A 16,315-nucleotide genomic window follows, 5' to 3' on the forward strand; every position below is an offset into this window, starting at 1 on the left:
CAAACAAGCCCCCCGCAGGCCCCAGCACCCCGGCTCTGTGAGGACTCTGTGATGGTGCTTTGGGAGCTGCCTGCAGCTCAGATGGTGCAGCAGCTCCCGCCCTCATCCCCAGCAGCCGCACCAGGGCACGGCCGCATTTGGGACCAGCAGCACTCCCAGGCAACCTTGTTAGTGTCATATACAGCAGCCCAGTTCCTGAACAAAGTGAGATGTTATTAACAGCAGACATGTTAGAAGTGTTACAGAAAACAGGCTGGCCTTCATCAGCAGCATTACTGAAGATTCCACATACATCATGTTCCTCTGACTTAAAAAACCACCTGGTGCTGTGTGTTTGCAGTGCACAATGCTGGGTTTCTTTTGCACAGAGCAGAGTTTTTGTCAGTGAACTCCCAGTGGTGACCAGTTGCTTTGATGTGGCAGTAGAGAAGCATTTTTCAAAGAGATAGGTAGGTTGCTAAGAGAAAAATACTCAGGTTTAATCTGTTCTGACAAGTATAAAGCCCAGCCAGGAACCTTTGACAGTGCAGATTCTATGTACAGAAAGTTATTTCTTAGGAGCATAAAGGTATGTATTTATGGTACTGCAGAAGGGCCAGGAGAAGTGGTGGCTTAGCCCCTAAAGTGGTACCCACCATTTTGAGCAACAATATAGAAGCGCCATCAATGCTGTCATTTTACCTTCACAGTAGTTCCTGAACTCTGAAGTGAGGGATTGGATACGTTAAGAGAATGCAAAGTGCTGCTACTCACACATAACTTCCAGGTAGCGCTGCGTCTGCAGGTCCTTGACAGCGGGGTGGTCCACCAGGCAGATGACAGGGACCCCGTCGTCCTCCCGTCCCACCTTCAGCAGCAGCTGGCTGGTCACCGTGTACATGTCGGACCACTGCTCCACCTCCGACTTGCCTGGGGGAGAGAGCAGAGGGTGGGTGACGGCGGAGGGAGCACATCCCCTTCGGGTGCCATCCATCCCCGCTCGGCAGGCCCCGAGGGTTGGGGGTGCTGTTGCCAGTTGAAGTCAATGCTGCGTTACCGCAATGATTAACGATCCTCTCACACCATCCCCAAATCCCCTGACTCTTAAATCAATGAGCTGCAAATCCCTCCCACTCCTGAATCAACAATTAGCTACAGAAGTGATTAACCAGATTAACTCCATTAAAAGCGGTATCGATGGGTGGAAGTGTTTCAGTGGTGCTGGTCGGAGCAAAGCACTGTTCCAGGCTGGCCGCTGGAAGGATGCAGTAAGGCACAGCATGGAGACACAGAGGAACAACAGACAAGGCAGGAGGAAAAGGAACACAGCAGGCACCTGCTGACAATGCACCTCCGCTTTGTCTTCAGATACTCTCATCTGTGGCTTTGTGTTTAAGAATTCTCAGTGTAAATGTTAAGGGCAACTCCTGTAGCAGAGGTCTTTCAAACACAAAATACTCTGTGTAATCTATTGAAGTGAAAGAGAGGCCAGATGGAGAAAGCAACACCCCATGATGTTTAAAATCAAGGCTTTCTGATCCACAAATCCGTGCTGTCCTGCTCTTCACAACCCACAGGCAGGTATTTCAGATTCCCTACTTCTGTGTAAAAAACCCAAACTGCAACGAATCAGCAGGGTGAGCAAGGAGCTACCACCCAGCTCAGCACTCTTCAAAGGGAAAGGGAAGCTGGGATTCATTTGCCAACACAAGAAAACTCAATCAAGAAGCTGGACAGGACAAGCACGAAGGGTCACCACTGTTGCACTGCGGCCCACCAGAATGGGGAAGGAAGCCAGAAAGGGAAGATCTGCACCGGGGCTGGGAATCAGTGGAACACCCCTTCAAGTGGCAACAGGTTTGCATTCCACCTCTATCAGCACGCTCTCAGATGTGTCCTGCTCGGATGCTCGCAGGCGTTTGACTTAAAGAGAGGATTTCATCCTGCCCTCGGAGGGGGAGGGTTTGAAGTAATAAGCCTGGACTTGTATAGAGAGCCCTTCAGTGTCTCAGACTGGGTAAAGCACAAAGGTGCTGTCAACCAAGCTCACATCTACATGCAAGCTTAAACTAACAGCATGTCACATGCAATCTGAGTCAGTGACTTGAATGCGCAAATACCGGGAGCAACCAGACTTCAGGGAGTCGGAGAAACCCATCTCACATGAATATTCAACTGAACACAGAGAAAACACTCCATAAACAACAGAGCTGAATGTGAAGGTGAGCTCAAAATCCTCACAGCCCAAAGCACAGATGATCCTGCCTGCGCCTTAAACTGGGCAGAAAGCCGCAGAAACCACTGCGGAAGAAAACTCGGCCTTGGGGCTGCTCAAGGTCACCTCCAGTTATAGGAAGGCTCCAGGGCCCCGTACTGGTGGCTGGCGGGCAGGCAGAGCCCCAAACGCAGTCCACCCCTTCTGCATTAGAGAACAAGCTGTCTGCCCACACGCTCCTTTGCTCCTGAGCTGGCATTCAAAGTAGCTCACTCCACTCTTTCTCCTTTTATTTTCTCCCCTTAAACTGGCAACAGAGAACAAATCCCCGGCATTACATAAATCATCTCAGCTGCCTGAGATGTCACCTCTGGAAAAAGCAAGCGGCTGAGAGGATGCACCTACCGGTGAGCTCCTTGTTTCCTTTGAACCATCTGATGGTGGTGGCTGGTCTGCTGGCCATGGCAGTGCAGTTCAGCTCGATCTCTTCTCCCTCGACGGCGATTTCTTTCTGGATATCGATTACCAGATTGCGCGGTGGGACTGCAACGAGAAAGACCACAGAGCACGTGCTTGAAGAAAACCCAGTCTGTGATCACTAACACAAGACAAAACCTCCAGGAAAACCCCAACTAAAGGAAAGCAGCAACTGGGATTTACTTGATCTTTCAATCAATCAAACCCTTCGATAGGCGGTTTCGCAGTCATCAGAGTAAGCGCTTCCACTCTTCACCTAGCAATCATCGTGGTGGAGCACATTATTACTTATCGAGCTTGTAACTTTCTGTTCCCAATGCCAGGCGGGCGCCGTTCCAGGGAAGAGCTGTACCTTCTGCGCTACTCGGTGCTGCGTGCTGCTATTTGAAGGTACAGCTTGACTCCGCACACATTTCTTGACTTCTTCTGACAAGGAGAGGAAACACGAGAGCTGACATTTGGGAGTGCATTGCTTACCGTGCCTCGAACCTTGCGAGGCAATCTTTCTCTCCTGCTGTTCAGCTTCAAGCCTCAGCTGCGGGGAGTGGAAGCAGGCCAGCAAGCATCAAGCTCATTTAAAAGGCTCGAGGAGCTGCTGAGCCCCAGCCCGGGGTGGAATGAACCACCCTGGGAACCACCCTGCACCCCCATCCGTTGCAGCACCATGCACCAGCCACTGACCCAGCAAGAGGAGTGAGCCAGCTCTGCACCCAGGGATGGGCACCTCCATTGTATGGCCATTCCCTCAGCATGGCAGCTTGCCCTTCGCCTCAGGCACCTACAGATCAAGACTCTTCCAAACACCAAGCTAGGAGACTATGCACAATGAAAATCACCCAGTAATACTGAGAAAAACAGGCTATAGCTTCAGGAGGTAACAACCACTGAGGTGCCTCTGAGACTGTGACCAACCGGCTTAAAAGTTCGCAGGCAGTAACAAGGAGTCTCCTTCCCCTGAAAGCACCAGTAGAAGAAAAATGATCATCAAGGGATCACTGCACAAAGCTGCAGTTCAGAAAAACCCTGGAATTTCCAAAGGAAACTCAACTTTGCTCTGATCAATATGATTAAGCAACTGCATAGTTCAAATGTGACTAACACGTTTCGGAGCTAATGAAGAACAAATATGTATAAATACCATCCAGATGATCAAATGGACTAATTAGTCACTTGTGGCTTTTCTCTAACAAGAACAGAACAGGCTACACATTTGAGATCTTCACATGTTCCAATTAAGCATGAATAAATCTACATATTGTGTCACAGAAGACATTAAAGCACATGGGCGAGAGGGGGGAAGCACTGCTGAAGCTTTCTCCAACACTGACTCCAAGGAAGGATGCAGCGCTGGCACTGGAAGATGCAGCTCAGTGACATTACTCCTTGATAGACCTTACTCTGTATCGAAGTCAGAGCGACAGCCACGAGATCTTTGGTGGGGGATGCACTCCCAGTGGCACACTGACACAGAGAACAACCACTCCTCTGCCCCAGCTCATTTCTTCTCCAAACTAGGAAGTCAGTAGAACAGGACCCAGGAAATGCATCACCTCTGGCATGGGGGTACCCGACCTCTCCGTATAAACTGCAGCCAAGAGAAAGTCCCTCCTCCATCTCCTCACAACAAACACCTACTGTGCCTGCCTGCTCTGTGAGCTGATGCTCGGCCCGAGTACGTGCTGGAGGTGAGGGGACAAGACCCACTGCTTTAAAGACCTCGGGGCTGGCTGTGCTGCAAGTCCTTCTCCAAAGGAACTGAAGCACAAGGCAGGGAAAGAGACTTTGCTCTGGATTCTGAAGCATGAAGCACATTTAAAAATCAAAACCAAACCCAGCAAATTCTCCCTGCCCAGAGAAGCTGTGGCTGCCCCATCCCTGGCAGGGTTCAAGGCCAGCTTGGACACAGCGGATCGGAGCAACCTGCCCTAGTGGAAAGTGTCCCTGCTTCTGGCAGGGGGGTGGAACTGGATGAGCTTTAAAGGTCACTTCAATCCAAACCATTCTGTGATTCTATGAAACTGTGTTTTGTCTCCCACCTGAAAGACACACCGTGCTGGCTTCTAGGTGAATACAGTAAGTACTCTTACTTCAAACACTTTCTTAGCATTGTTAGCAGTGAAATGAAATCCAACAAACTATTTTTCGTGTGTGATTCAGAGAGAAGAGGTCGGGGAGACCTTCCTATGCCTACGAACACCAGAAAGCACACTGAAACTTTGAAGATGCTGATAAATGTAATGGCAGGAGTAGAACTGCTTATAAACATTATTTAAACAACGTATAAAAACCTAAGAACCAAATCTCATTATACAGAAGAAGGAAGATTTAAACTAATCAGCAAGTGAGATCTTACATTAAGTCACCCTCTGTGATTCAGGTTCTCCTATTAATAGAGTCTTAAAAGCTGTTGCTAATCTGCAGAAGCAGCTCTAATGGCATGAGCTGCTATTACTGGTAACAGCATCAGGCTGAGCTGCCTGCGCAGGGGAGCAAAGGAAAGGGGAGAGCTCAGCCCAGTGTGCCTGAGCACATTCCGGGGATGGGATGGGATGGAGGGGAGCAGCAGCGCCAGCCTCAGCCCTGCAAACAGCCATTTCAAAGCAAATGAGCAAACTGATGGTGTCAAATGAGGGACCTCGTGTTCTTTCACACGTGAAACAAATTTTTGCTAAAATTAATAGGAAGCTATCACTTTCCATTAGCTGAGCTCGAGGTTTCTCTGACTATATACATCAACTGACAGAGATGCGAGAACTTCACCACGCTGGAGGTTCACCAGCAAGGCTGTTAGTAACATCAGCCCTCAAGGAGTATCATCAATGGGCAAAGACACTGCCATTTGCCATTAAAATGTAATCTCTCAAATCCCCAAGTTTTGGAAGGCAAGAGTCAGTGTGTGATCAGAGTAGTCTGATTACTGAAAACACAACATCTATAAACTGAACAGCTCCACCACGCTACGAGGCATTCCTGTTAATTTATTTTCCCTCTGCATATCAGATAATTATTGAAAGACATTTCCTACAGCCTTTCCTTTCTGGCTGACTTCTTTCTCACTCTGCCAGATGAGATGCACCCACTGCAACTCATCTTCCCCTCTCCCTACGACGTCTGCCTTCTCTCGCCCCACAGCAACAGCCACGAGACGGAGGAGGACATTCCTGCCAGGACACCAGCAGGTCCAGAACACCAAATGATTCACTGGGATACTCTTCCGGAGCAGTGACAGCACTAACGACTAATCCCTGCAGACTGTCTGCAAACCGAGGCTGGTATTAAGCCTCACTCCACAAAGGGCAGCAGAACCTCACAGCTTTCCAAGGGACCTGCCCAAGTAAAGGAGAGGCTTGGAAGGGCACAAGACCTCATGCCTAAACCTCCGCTCACTCTTTGAAGCCAAAATCTGCCTGAACAGAAAGGGAAGACCTGAGAATCACACAAATACAATGCAACCTGCAGAGAGAAGCTCTGGGTGCAGCCAGGGACATCCTGCAAGACAGGAAGGCTACTTGAGGGTGATGCCACCAAATGACCTGCTTGGTACTTGCCCTTGAAAACCCTGGGCCTGCAGGTTCAAGTCCTAGGCTGCTTAGAGCTGCTGAAGGGCTGAGCTGGTCTCCAGAGGGAGAGTGCTGTGTGTTCAAATCCTGTCTGTGCTGTATCACTGGAGAGCTGCAGCCCCATCCTGCTGACCCCAAAGCTCACCACAAGCACCTATTTGGTCCTTACCGAGCACGGTGATGGTGGTGTAGATTTCCTGGGGGGGATCGGTGTAGAGCTGACAGAAGTACCTTCCCTCATCAGAAATGGAGACGTTTGTCAGGGACACCCGGAGCTCACTGTTGGAGAAGTTCACCAGCTGGAACCTGCTGTCCTTCAGCGCTGTGGAGCAAGCACAGCCTCAGTGACCGTGACAAGAGATGCAGCATCCCCTCTCCCAGCAAAGGGCTTCATATAAAACCAGCAGAGACACCCACCCCCTGGGTTCCTGATGGCAGCATCCATCCCTGCTCTGACCTTTAAGCCCAGTCCCCTAAGATATTTCAGTTCCCATATCATTACAAGGACTCAACATAAGCCCAGCACCTTATGAGGTGCTTATCAGCTGATAAGCTGATATCAGATGGCCTAGGGACCTGCAGGTAAAATGTTTGTTGAGTAAATCACTTCCACGTGGCCCCATTTCTGAGTGTTTGCAGTCAGTGGACTAGGAGCAGTATGAGAGAGAAAACACTTGGGAAAAGCATGGTTTAAAGTCTCCTGACCAGTAACAGCTGCCCATTACTGGTGTACTTGAGAGGGTTTCACTGCAGGTACCATGCTCTGGGGCACGGCCATCACAGGAAACAAAGCCAGCCTCATCCACTGGATATGGCACCGATGGGAGATGCTGGTTTGGTTACAAAGCAGCACAGACTGCCTTGAAATCCTCAGTCTTCAAAGCCAACAGATTCCCTCTGAGAACATTGCGCTGTCTCGGTGTTGCCCTGTTCAATTTGTTTGTGTCAGCTAAATATTTGGCACTCAATTGCAATTCACCCTGAATTACTACAATCAATTCCTATTGCAAAGTAAGACGGTCTGACTTTTAAAGGGGACCGTCAAGGTTTCCATTAAGGAGAAAGATTATGATTGCCTGTCTCATCTACCCTCTGAAGAATTGACTAAACTCGAAGCATCCAGCATTGCATTAAAGGACGAGCTCTTGGCAAACGCTTTCTCCCAAGTGCGAGCGAGGCGCAGGAAAAGTTGTTATCGAACAAGGAAAGATGGGACTTACGTCTGAAATCTCGGAAATAGATGGTTTGCCTGTTGGGATTCAGGAGCTGAATCACCGAGTCATCGCTGTTCTTGACGCGGCAGCTGATGGTGGCGACGTCCCCCTCCACCACTGTCACATCTTCTGTAACCAGATTCTGGCCATCACCTTCAGGAGAGAGCAAAGAACAAACAGCAACGTCAGAAACGATGCCTGCAAGTCCTGTTTGTGTACCCAGCACCCTGGGAAAGGCAGACCTAGCCTGGATGTCCAGCGGAGCAGCCAAAGTGGGGCTCCCGGACACCACACCCCCCCTGATGCTCTAATACCCATGTTACACATGTGCAGCAACGCCAGAAATCTGCTTCCTCTCTCAACTGTTACATTACCTCAAAGAGCAGTTTGCTATAAGGAGCTTTTACCCTTTGACTTGAGCACACAGACTTTGGGGAACCAGCTTTTACTCACTCTGTGTAATCAGTAGGTGATATTAACGTCCAGAAGCAAGAAAAAGAGAATTCAACGCAATTCTGCAGCGGGAGCTGTGTAATCATTTACAGGAGATCACCTCAAACTCTCCTCCTAATGATCTGAGTCACCACATCACATGCGCACAGAGAAATTCACTTCCCATGTTAAGGGATGCAGAGGATGGGAATCTGAAACCAGTGCTTTGCGCTTGGGGTCCTGCACCCATCACCCACGTACCAACAGCAGAGACCCAAAGCCATTGATCCATGAGGGGCCACAGCAGCATCCGCATCCTGCCTGGGTACTGGAGCACCACGGCTGTGCCCGAGCAGCCCCGGTCCACGAGAGCCAGCGCCAGGTGCTCTGGTATCTCCAGAGCAGTGCTAGCACAAATGTTCAATGTTACTAACTGCTCCTGGGGAATAATTTTATCAAAGCCATTCAAAACAAGGTTCTTGCACAAGGATCAGCTTGATATGTTCTCATAAACGCAATATTCACTACAAATCATTAACAAAGCTATTAAGATTCGATTTCCATCTCTGCAATTATTGCTAGCATATTTTTTTACATTTACTTTAAAAGACTCAATCCTATTTTCAATTCATTAAACTGTTCCTTGCATTTACTGAATTTTACATCAGCTTAGAAGCCTATTTGAATTAATAAGAATTACAGTAGGAGTAATTTAGAAATAAATTATTTGAAGTTCAAGCCACTGAAGCTTTTCATGCCAGGATGCTGCTACATTAAGCCTGCTGACTGATGGCTTTGGAAGTTCAGCATCTCTGTCCAGGCTGGCATCAGGATCCCCCTCTCCAGAAGGCATTTATCTCCCTGAGGACAACGACAGGCCGAGTGCATGTAAGGACACACCGAGCCACGGTCCAAAGCCAACAGCATCACCAGCCCAGCAGACTTTGCGTATTTGTTCTGAACCAAAGGGCGTCTAATCCGGCCCTTGGCTGCAAAGCTCCCCTTGCTCCGCTGACCTAAATATGCTCCCGTGGCTGAGAGCACCAGACCGTGCACGATAACGCTTTGGGGGATCTGGATTCCGATCTGCTCCCGCTTACCAAGACAAGAAGGGCATTGCCGTGACCTGCATCGAGTACAAACTCTGAATTAAATCAGAGGCAACACGAAGTGAGAGCTCCAGACCCATCTTCACGTCAACGTTGCGGGGAGTTTCTCAGTAAATATTTACTGGCAGCGTGTTTGAGGAGCATTAGACACATTCACAGCACTATGATATGTTGTGACAGAAAAGGGAAGACTGGGGAGGGGAAATGAAGCTTATGGACCCAACAGAGAATGGCAGAAGTTGAAAGAAGCAGAGGAAAGCTGCTACTGAAACCCAGCTTTAAATCAGCTCCCAGTTCCCAATGCATTTGGGGGCCCACGAGCAGAGCCAATGGGAAAAACCCAGCAGAATTACATGGGATAGGTTTTTACCTGTCCCATGGAGTGGATTGTCACAGCCCCCATGCTCTGTCTACGTATTAGACAGTGGTCTGCTGCTGGGAAGTCCAACACTAAGTCCAAATCCCCTCTCCAGCATTCAATGCACACAACAGACAGAGTCCAGGCCCTGGCCTGGGGTCCGGATCATCCTTATCTCCAATGTAAGGCATTGCTATGGAGAGGAAGGGAGAAAGGAACACAGAAGAAGCCAGGTTCAGGGTGACCTGCCCTACATAAGCGATGTCTGTAACAGCATTAATGAGCAAGTACAGCAGCCTGGGAACAGCCGTGTCTGGAGCCTATGCAATTCATTTTCTCACTTCTCTTTCTGCCTCAGACCACCACAGTCTCTGCTTTCCAGACTGCAAAGACAAACATCGATGAGTAAATTGTGTTTCAAATGAGTTCCTCTTAGCTGGACACAGCCCAGGGACCTTGGCTCACATGCAGCGGTCACATTTAAAATCAATTCCTTCTCCACTTGCAGCACACCGGGAGCGAGGGGAGCGCCAGGGAGAAAGAGGGAGAGATGAAAACTACGTGCTCGTGAGCACGATTCTGCCATTCCCAGGGAAACACGAGCAGCGCCGCTGCTGATCCGGCCTATGGGCTACTAGCACAAAGGCCTTCCAAGGAAGAGTACTGCTCACCGTACCCGAGCCATGTAAGCCCAGAGACTCAAACAAAATTCCTCTTCACCAGTTGAGTCAAGGGAAACAACCCACATGGATACACAAACCGCTTGTTCGTGTGCTCCAGGAGCAAGCGACCTGGCGACCAGTCCGCAGAATTCATGTCATCTGAATGTCACAACTCACCTCGCAATTCCAGCTCCCACAAGGAACGCGGTGCTTAAATAACCAGCCCCAGTTGCGACAAACACGAGGAGGGTTTGATAAACGCCTCCTGATCCACCTACTGCAGGCGCTTCGTCTACTTCTTGATGCTCCTCTCCCCGAGCAGTGCCCACGCTCTCTCCATCCATCATGAAGATAGCATCCCTCTAAAGGAAACGTCAGGAACCGCCTGTTTGGGAGGACTTCAGGAGCCAGGGAGACTTCTTGTCGTGATCAGATAAGAGGAGCCTTGCAGAGCAGGGAAGAGGAGGAAATCAAATCGCCATTTCACTTCTCTGCACATTTGCTTCACGGAGGGAGGAGAGGATTGACAACTCAGTGCTGGAAGAAGCTGCTGGAGCTTAGTGCACCTGGTCTCTGAGGCTCAGAGGCTCCTTCAGAGCTGCAGTCGTCACACTTGAACTTTGGAGAAGAATGGACAATCCGTGCTAATTGTGCTGGCGAGAAAAGGCAATTGCTTCCTGCGGAGTTAATTTCATGACAGCTTTTCACGGGCAAAAGAATGACAGTTTCGGATGAGGCTGCCTATAGACCATGCACGTGCGAGCGCGGGGCACGGCTGCCAGCGGGGTGAGCACGGCTCCAGTGAGCTAGTCCCACACCAGCAATGGGATGGATTGGGGCTGGAGAGCAGCGCCATGCAGTGAAATCCCAGTCTGCAATCCACATCATGTGCAGAGACAGAGATGCTGCCATCCACTTGCATTAATTCCAAGCACTTCCAGGTGAAGGAGAGCAGAAGAGGCAGCCTGCTGCTACTTACACCCATGTGTAATCCTCTTGGAAGCCGGCAGGGACCCAGATCTTGCTCCAGGGACACCAAGGAAGGGGATCTTGCTGCTGCTCTGCTTCTCTCTCTCCAAAGCAGAGACTGCAGCAAATCAATGCAGCAACACTCACCTGGTACAAATATCCTTACTTTCAGATTTAATGTGTATTATTCTTTCTTCACCACTACAGCTAGGTTTGAGAAAGGATGCTGCTGATGGCACCAGTTTTGGTATCACTTGATGATGCTAAAAGAATCAGTTCCTGTTTAGGATCAGGGGAAAGGAGGCGTGGGTGGAATCAGCATTCACAGAAACTACCCCCAAAACATCAGTACCACGGATGTGTGAAAGTGCAGGTACTGCTGATGGCTAAGGAAGTGCACTGCTGATGAAGGAACTGCTCCTCAGCAACGCACCATGTCTTCCACTTTCCAAGCAGAGAACAGTTTGGCCAAAGGTTGATTGCTTCTCAGAAGAGGAAATGGAAGAGGTGACAGCAGCACCAGATTAAAGGGTCACACAGGGGCCACGACTGACCCTGGCCCTGCCACCGGTCCCCAGGAGCTGGGTCGGTGGGAGATGCTTCTGCACCCAACTTGGCTAAAGGCGGGTTGGCTTCCCCCCAGCCTCCCCACCAACCCTTGGGTGCAGGACTTGTGCACCACTTTGGATCACCAGTCCTGGGATGCGAGTGGATGTCTGGCGCAGCCTGCAGGGAGCCAACCACCGCCAGCTCGCTGTCACGGCTCACCAAGCTGCCTTGTCACCGCAAGGGCCCGTTTCCCTCTTTCCCAGCCCATATTTTAGCAAGCGTGCGAATGCTTTCAGCACCTTTCTGCGGCGCTGCGCCCGGCTCCTCTCCGAGCCACAGCTCACACTTCCCTGCTGAACGGCCCTCATGAGACAGCATGCAAGAGTCTGCTAAAAATTCCTTCCTGCGGGGAGCACGTTTACGCTGTGACACACACACACTTCACTCAAATACACTGCAAAGTCAAGCAAGTTGTGCACAGCTATTAAATTCCTGGAGGAGAAAACGCTACAGCCACCTTTATGGCTTTCCTGGCTTAAAGAGGAAGAATAAAAGATGACAAGAGCTTGGAGCTGACACCAGCGGCTGTATTTACTTTAAACATTTGTGAATTTCTGCATGATGAAGTGGCACTGGGGAATAGTTTCCACTGGATTGTAACCAAAGCAGCACAGAGGCAGAAAACTGCTGTGAAACAGCCCTAAAGCAGTGCTCTCGACGAGAACGAACCAGTTATAGCCCACATCCTGCGCAACAAGCAAAAGGAAGCGTTTCTTTTCACCCTAAGAATTAAACCCCTTTTTTCCCCTCCTATGAAACCCTGTGCACTGCTGGCCACAGGTTTCTCAACCCAGAGCATCTCCTGACCTGCCAGGCCCATCACGCTGCTCCTCTCATGCTGCTGCTACCAGGAACCACATCAGCGCAGATTTATGATCTGCCACCTGTGCTGGGATTAGATGTCAGCCTTGTCTTTCTATTACCCACATATTGATAGATAAAATTCCATGGCCATACAGTGCTTCTCCCTTCAAAGGTTACCACTGGGGATGCTGAGGATCGATACCCATCTCATCTGTCGCTGTCTGGGAGGAACAGAACAAACAAGGCTGCTGGGGGGGGGAAGGACCTGGCACAGCTCGCAGCATTAGTAACTGGGTTTTGCCACAAAGCCTGTTGTTCCTCATAACTCTGGGTTTTTATTCCACTTTTCTAAGCAAATCTTGGGATGGAAAGCAATTCATAACAACCACCAAAATGCAGTCTTTCAGGAAATGATCATTCTTGCACAGTTAATAGGTTTGGATTCTTTGAAGGAGGAATCCTATGAGCCACGCTCACCACAATGGAGCTTCTGCTGTCTGAAAGCACAATCACACATTTTTCTGCCATAGATAGATTGGGAAGCTGCATGCCTGGTTTAGAACTAATTCCTTAACCCATTGGACAGTTCTTAAATAAAAGATGTTGCTACTGCAGCTTTTCCTTTTACTGTTTTATATCTATCTATCTAGGGATGCTCAAACAGTTTAACCAACTGCCTAGAAGCAGCGCTTTCCAGAAATAGCAGCAGCTCATCTCTTGCTTTTACTGTGGAAGTTGCAAGTCCATCGCCAAGACAATAAAAGGTTGAAGGGCATGAGGAGGAGCGAGCAGAGGTCCAGCAAAGGGCAAAGGCGTGCACGGCCTCAGGACAAACACAAGGCAGGGCCCCGCACTCCTGTTCCTCCAGTACTGAGCCATCCCTGTGAGCCACCACCCGTCAAGGGCACCCCCTGAAATCCACTCCCCCGGTCCCCCCTCCACTGCTCGGAAGCAGCACCAGCGAGGGAGGAGCCTGACAACCCGAGGGTCCCAGCAGACTGCTGCCTCCGTTCACTGTGCTTAAATAACACCCGTCGAGGATCAACACTCATTTATTATTAAGGGCGCCCTAATACAGAATCCCGTATCCGCATTTTATCTTCCAGCTGCATCGCTACCAAGGACACGTGTGGCCTGGATCTGGGGAGGGAGACCTTAATTAACCCAGAGTTTCACCCACACACGGAACGTCCTCTCTCTGCCGTGATGTGCTCCATCAGGAGCCCGAGCCTGACGTGCAGCTAAGAGGGTGAAATACTCCATTTTCCCAGGCAATGAGCACGTTGGACGCATTCACATTATCACAGCATTCCCAGCACTTGCTGCCTCACACATTTCCATCTCTGCCACAGGGATGCTCCATACTTAAACACCTCAGCACGGGCTCCAGGCACAACACCCACACTCCCAAAACTGCTAACAGGGGTTACTCAGGATAACACGATTCTCCAAGAACCAGGAAGGCTGTTTCAAGGCTGATGATGGGTTTTGTTTTACTGTAATAAGCAGATACGTCTGACAGCCGTTCTTGTAACCCATTTCTTGAAGAGATAATAGATAACATTGGGATACAGTATTTTTCTTGGAGTATTCTGGCCAATTCCCATTCCTTGGCTGAGAGACCGCTTTAAAGGACACCACTTGCTGCACTATCCACACAAGTGATGCCACTCCCCTTTCATTTTAATCTTTAGAGATCAGAGAGATCTTTTGCCACAGAACAACAGCCACCCTCAGTGAGGGTTATACATCATATAACCATGAGGGTTATGCATTCACTCCCCAAAAAACCCAGGGGGAAACAATCTCAGCAGTGGCTTTCCAACCCAAGAGAGCTCCTCCCAGCTCACCCTCCCGGAACGGATAACAAGGCATGTTACAACAAAAGCCTTTAGTCTCGGGCTGGCTCAGACACAATGACAAATGCTAGCCTAAAGGGCAACGTATTTGTAAGTTTGAAGTCTCCTGCAACACCAACTGTCCTGATTCCTCCCGGTGATAAAGGCTGTTCTGGGAGCTGGGTTACCATATATTATTTGCCAGAAGAGGAAGAAAAACCATGGAATCAGCCCTCGATCTGCTACCATCAGATTTATAACTGTTAGCAGAAGACTAACACTCATGTCCTGAAGCATTAATCAGTCAGTGCAGGTTGTGACCGTCCTCCCCAGCCTCCATGAGGTCTGTATTTCTTTTCCCCCCTTCATCGGTGGGATTTGCTTTAGCTGAAGCCATGAAAAGAAGGGAAAGGGCAGATGCTCCTTACACAGGAAAATCAAACCATGGCTTCATAAATGTCAGCAGCCCAAACCCCCCTCGGTGTCCCCTGCTCCCATCAGCGCTTCCAGAATGTTCTCACTCGTTTCTCAAAGTTGCAGTCGCCTTTCAAAACCAGACTGCATTTAGTTCTTAATTAAGCAGCTCTCTTTGTGCACACACACACCCGGCCTTGAGGTTTAGCTTGTCGTTTTAAACAAAAGCAGCATGGTAAATGCCTTTTACATGCAACACCATTAGATATAATTAAGCAATGGGTAAAGCATACATCGTGCTATAAATGTCATTTAGTTTTACAGTTAAACTCATCAACATTTATCAAAACACTGCCTCCAGAAAGAACAAGACAGCCACAACCAGTGACTTCAATCCGCTGCTGTCTCTGGAGCAGCGTGCTCCAAGGCAGAGCCTCGGCACAGAATGGCTTCCCATTTCACATTTGCATCTTTTTGATGGAAACGGTGATTTGCTGCTAAGTTCCTGTACACAGCAGGATGGGAAGTGAAGGATCCCATTCTGCTCTAGGACCTTCCGCTTTCCCACCCTCTCAAGCTACACCTCTGGTTGCACCACGGAGCACGGTGCGAAACCAAAGCCCCTGGCCAAGGACCCTCATGCTGCTGGCAGGGCTGCTGCTGCCCAACGCAGGGCACCGTGCCACCACCTCCTCCCTGGGGACAGCGGGACCACTGCAACTCCATGGCACATCCAGCTGCCCAGTGGGAACCGGCAGCCTCTAATCCACAGGGATGCTGGCCCCATGCTCCTGCTGCTGTTGGAAGCCTAAGGTAAAACTTCATTCCTGAGGGCCTGCTTTCTGCGAGGGGCACGTCTGAGGTACCACAAAGGGGATGTGAACTGTAAAGAAAGGGAAGCACAAGCAACGCACGTTTAACACCAGACACTGCCGTGCCTGTGCTGCTTTAAAATCTCACCATTTCTTGTTTTCTCCCGAGGAGCATTAAAACATGCAAACTGAGCCCATTAGAGGCAATTTTCAATTTACTGCTCCTCCTTGATATTCACATGGTAAACACCAGCAGGCATCAGCTCCATCAATAAGGCTCGTGGGCACCCAGGTGACTGTAAACTACAGCGAGCTCCCTGACTCTGCACCTTTGCACAGAAGACAAGGCAAAAAACCCACCCAAACAGTTTTGAAATGGGTGTTTCATTATCTCCCATCATTACAAATTATGCTGCAGGAGTAGCAAGGAGCAAACGCTGAAGGTTCCTGCTGTTATTTACTCATTCTGCCCCTCCGCAGCAGTGGGAAGGGCTGCTCCAGGCGAGTGAGGACCTCCTCCTTTTCCTCCTCCTCTCCCACCACCCCGGCTCTATGGCAGACACAAGCTCTTCCCACTCAAACATCTTCCTCACACCGTGTTGGCAAGGCAACTGGCATCAGTGCGGGGCTTCGGGGATGATCCCGCTCGGCATCAGTGCCCAGAGCAGGGAGAAGGGATGAACCGCAGCAAATGAACAGCAATGCCTGCTCCCTTTTCTAAGCTCAAAGACCAGGCTCTGGAGGTGAAAGCAGCTGGGCTGGTATAAACCTGTACCCCCACCCAACAGTCCTCCTTCGTGCCCACCCTGCAGCTTGAGAACTACCAGCAGATAAAACTCCTGTCTTCCAGCTTCCTAAACAGC

General features: G+C 49.8%; 3 protein-coding genes across 13 annotated transcripts in view; 2 read left to right on the plus strand and 1 right to left on the minus strand.

The window, feature by feature from the left end:
* SIDT2 (SID1 transmembrane family member 2) overlaps nt 1-16,315 on the plus strand; it is a 553,125-nt gene that overhangs the window by 176,395 nt on the left and 360,415 nt on the right. The gene's annotated exons all lie outside the window — the stretch shown is intronic.
* PAFAH1B2 (platelet activating factor acetylhydrolase 1b catalytic subunit 2) overlaps nt 1-16,315 on the plus strand; it is a 497,498-nt gene that overhangs the window by 128,438 nt on the left and 352,745 nt on the right. The window lies entirely within an intron of this gene.
* Nucleotides 1-16,315, minus strand: part of CADM1 (cell adhesion molecule 1) — a 140,051-nt gene that overhangs the window by 36,556 nt on the left and 87,180 nt on the right. For all 11 annotated transcript variants that reach the window (XM_062608533.1, XM_062608540.1, XM_062608534.1 and 8 more), the window contains exons 2-5: nt 7,452-7,598; nt 6,401-6,553; nt 2,600-2,737; nt 754-909 (exon numbers count right to left, since the gene is read on the minus strand). In XM_062608533.1, the coding sequence (XP_062464517.1) occupies nt 754-909; nt 2,600-2,737; nt 6,401-6,553; nt 7,452-7,598 (594 nt within the window). The remainder of the gene's footprint in view (nt 1-753; nt 910-2,599; nt 2,738-6,400; nt 6,554-7,451; nt 7,599-16,315) is intronic.

This window comes from Pezoporus occidentalis, unplaced genomic scaffold (assembly GCF_034315485.1).
Source record: "Pezoporus occidentalis ecotype Australia unplaced genomic scaffold, CSIRO_AGI_Poc_V1 ctg130, whole genome shotgun sequence".
Lineage (NCBI taxonomy): Eukaryota > Metazoa > Chordata > Aves > Psittaciformes > Psittacidae > Pezoporus > Pezoporus occidentalis.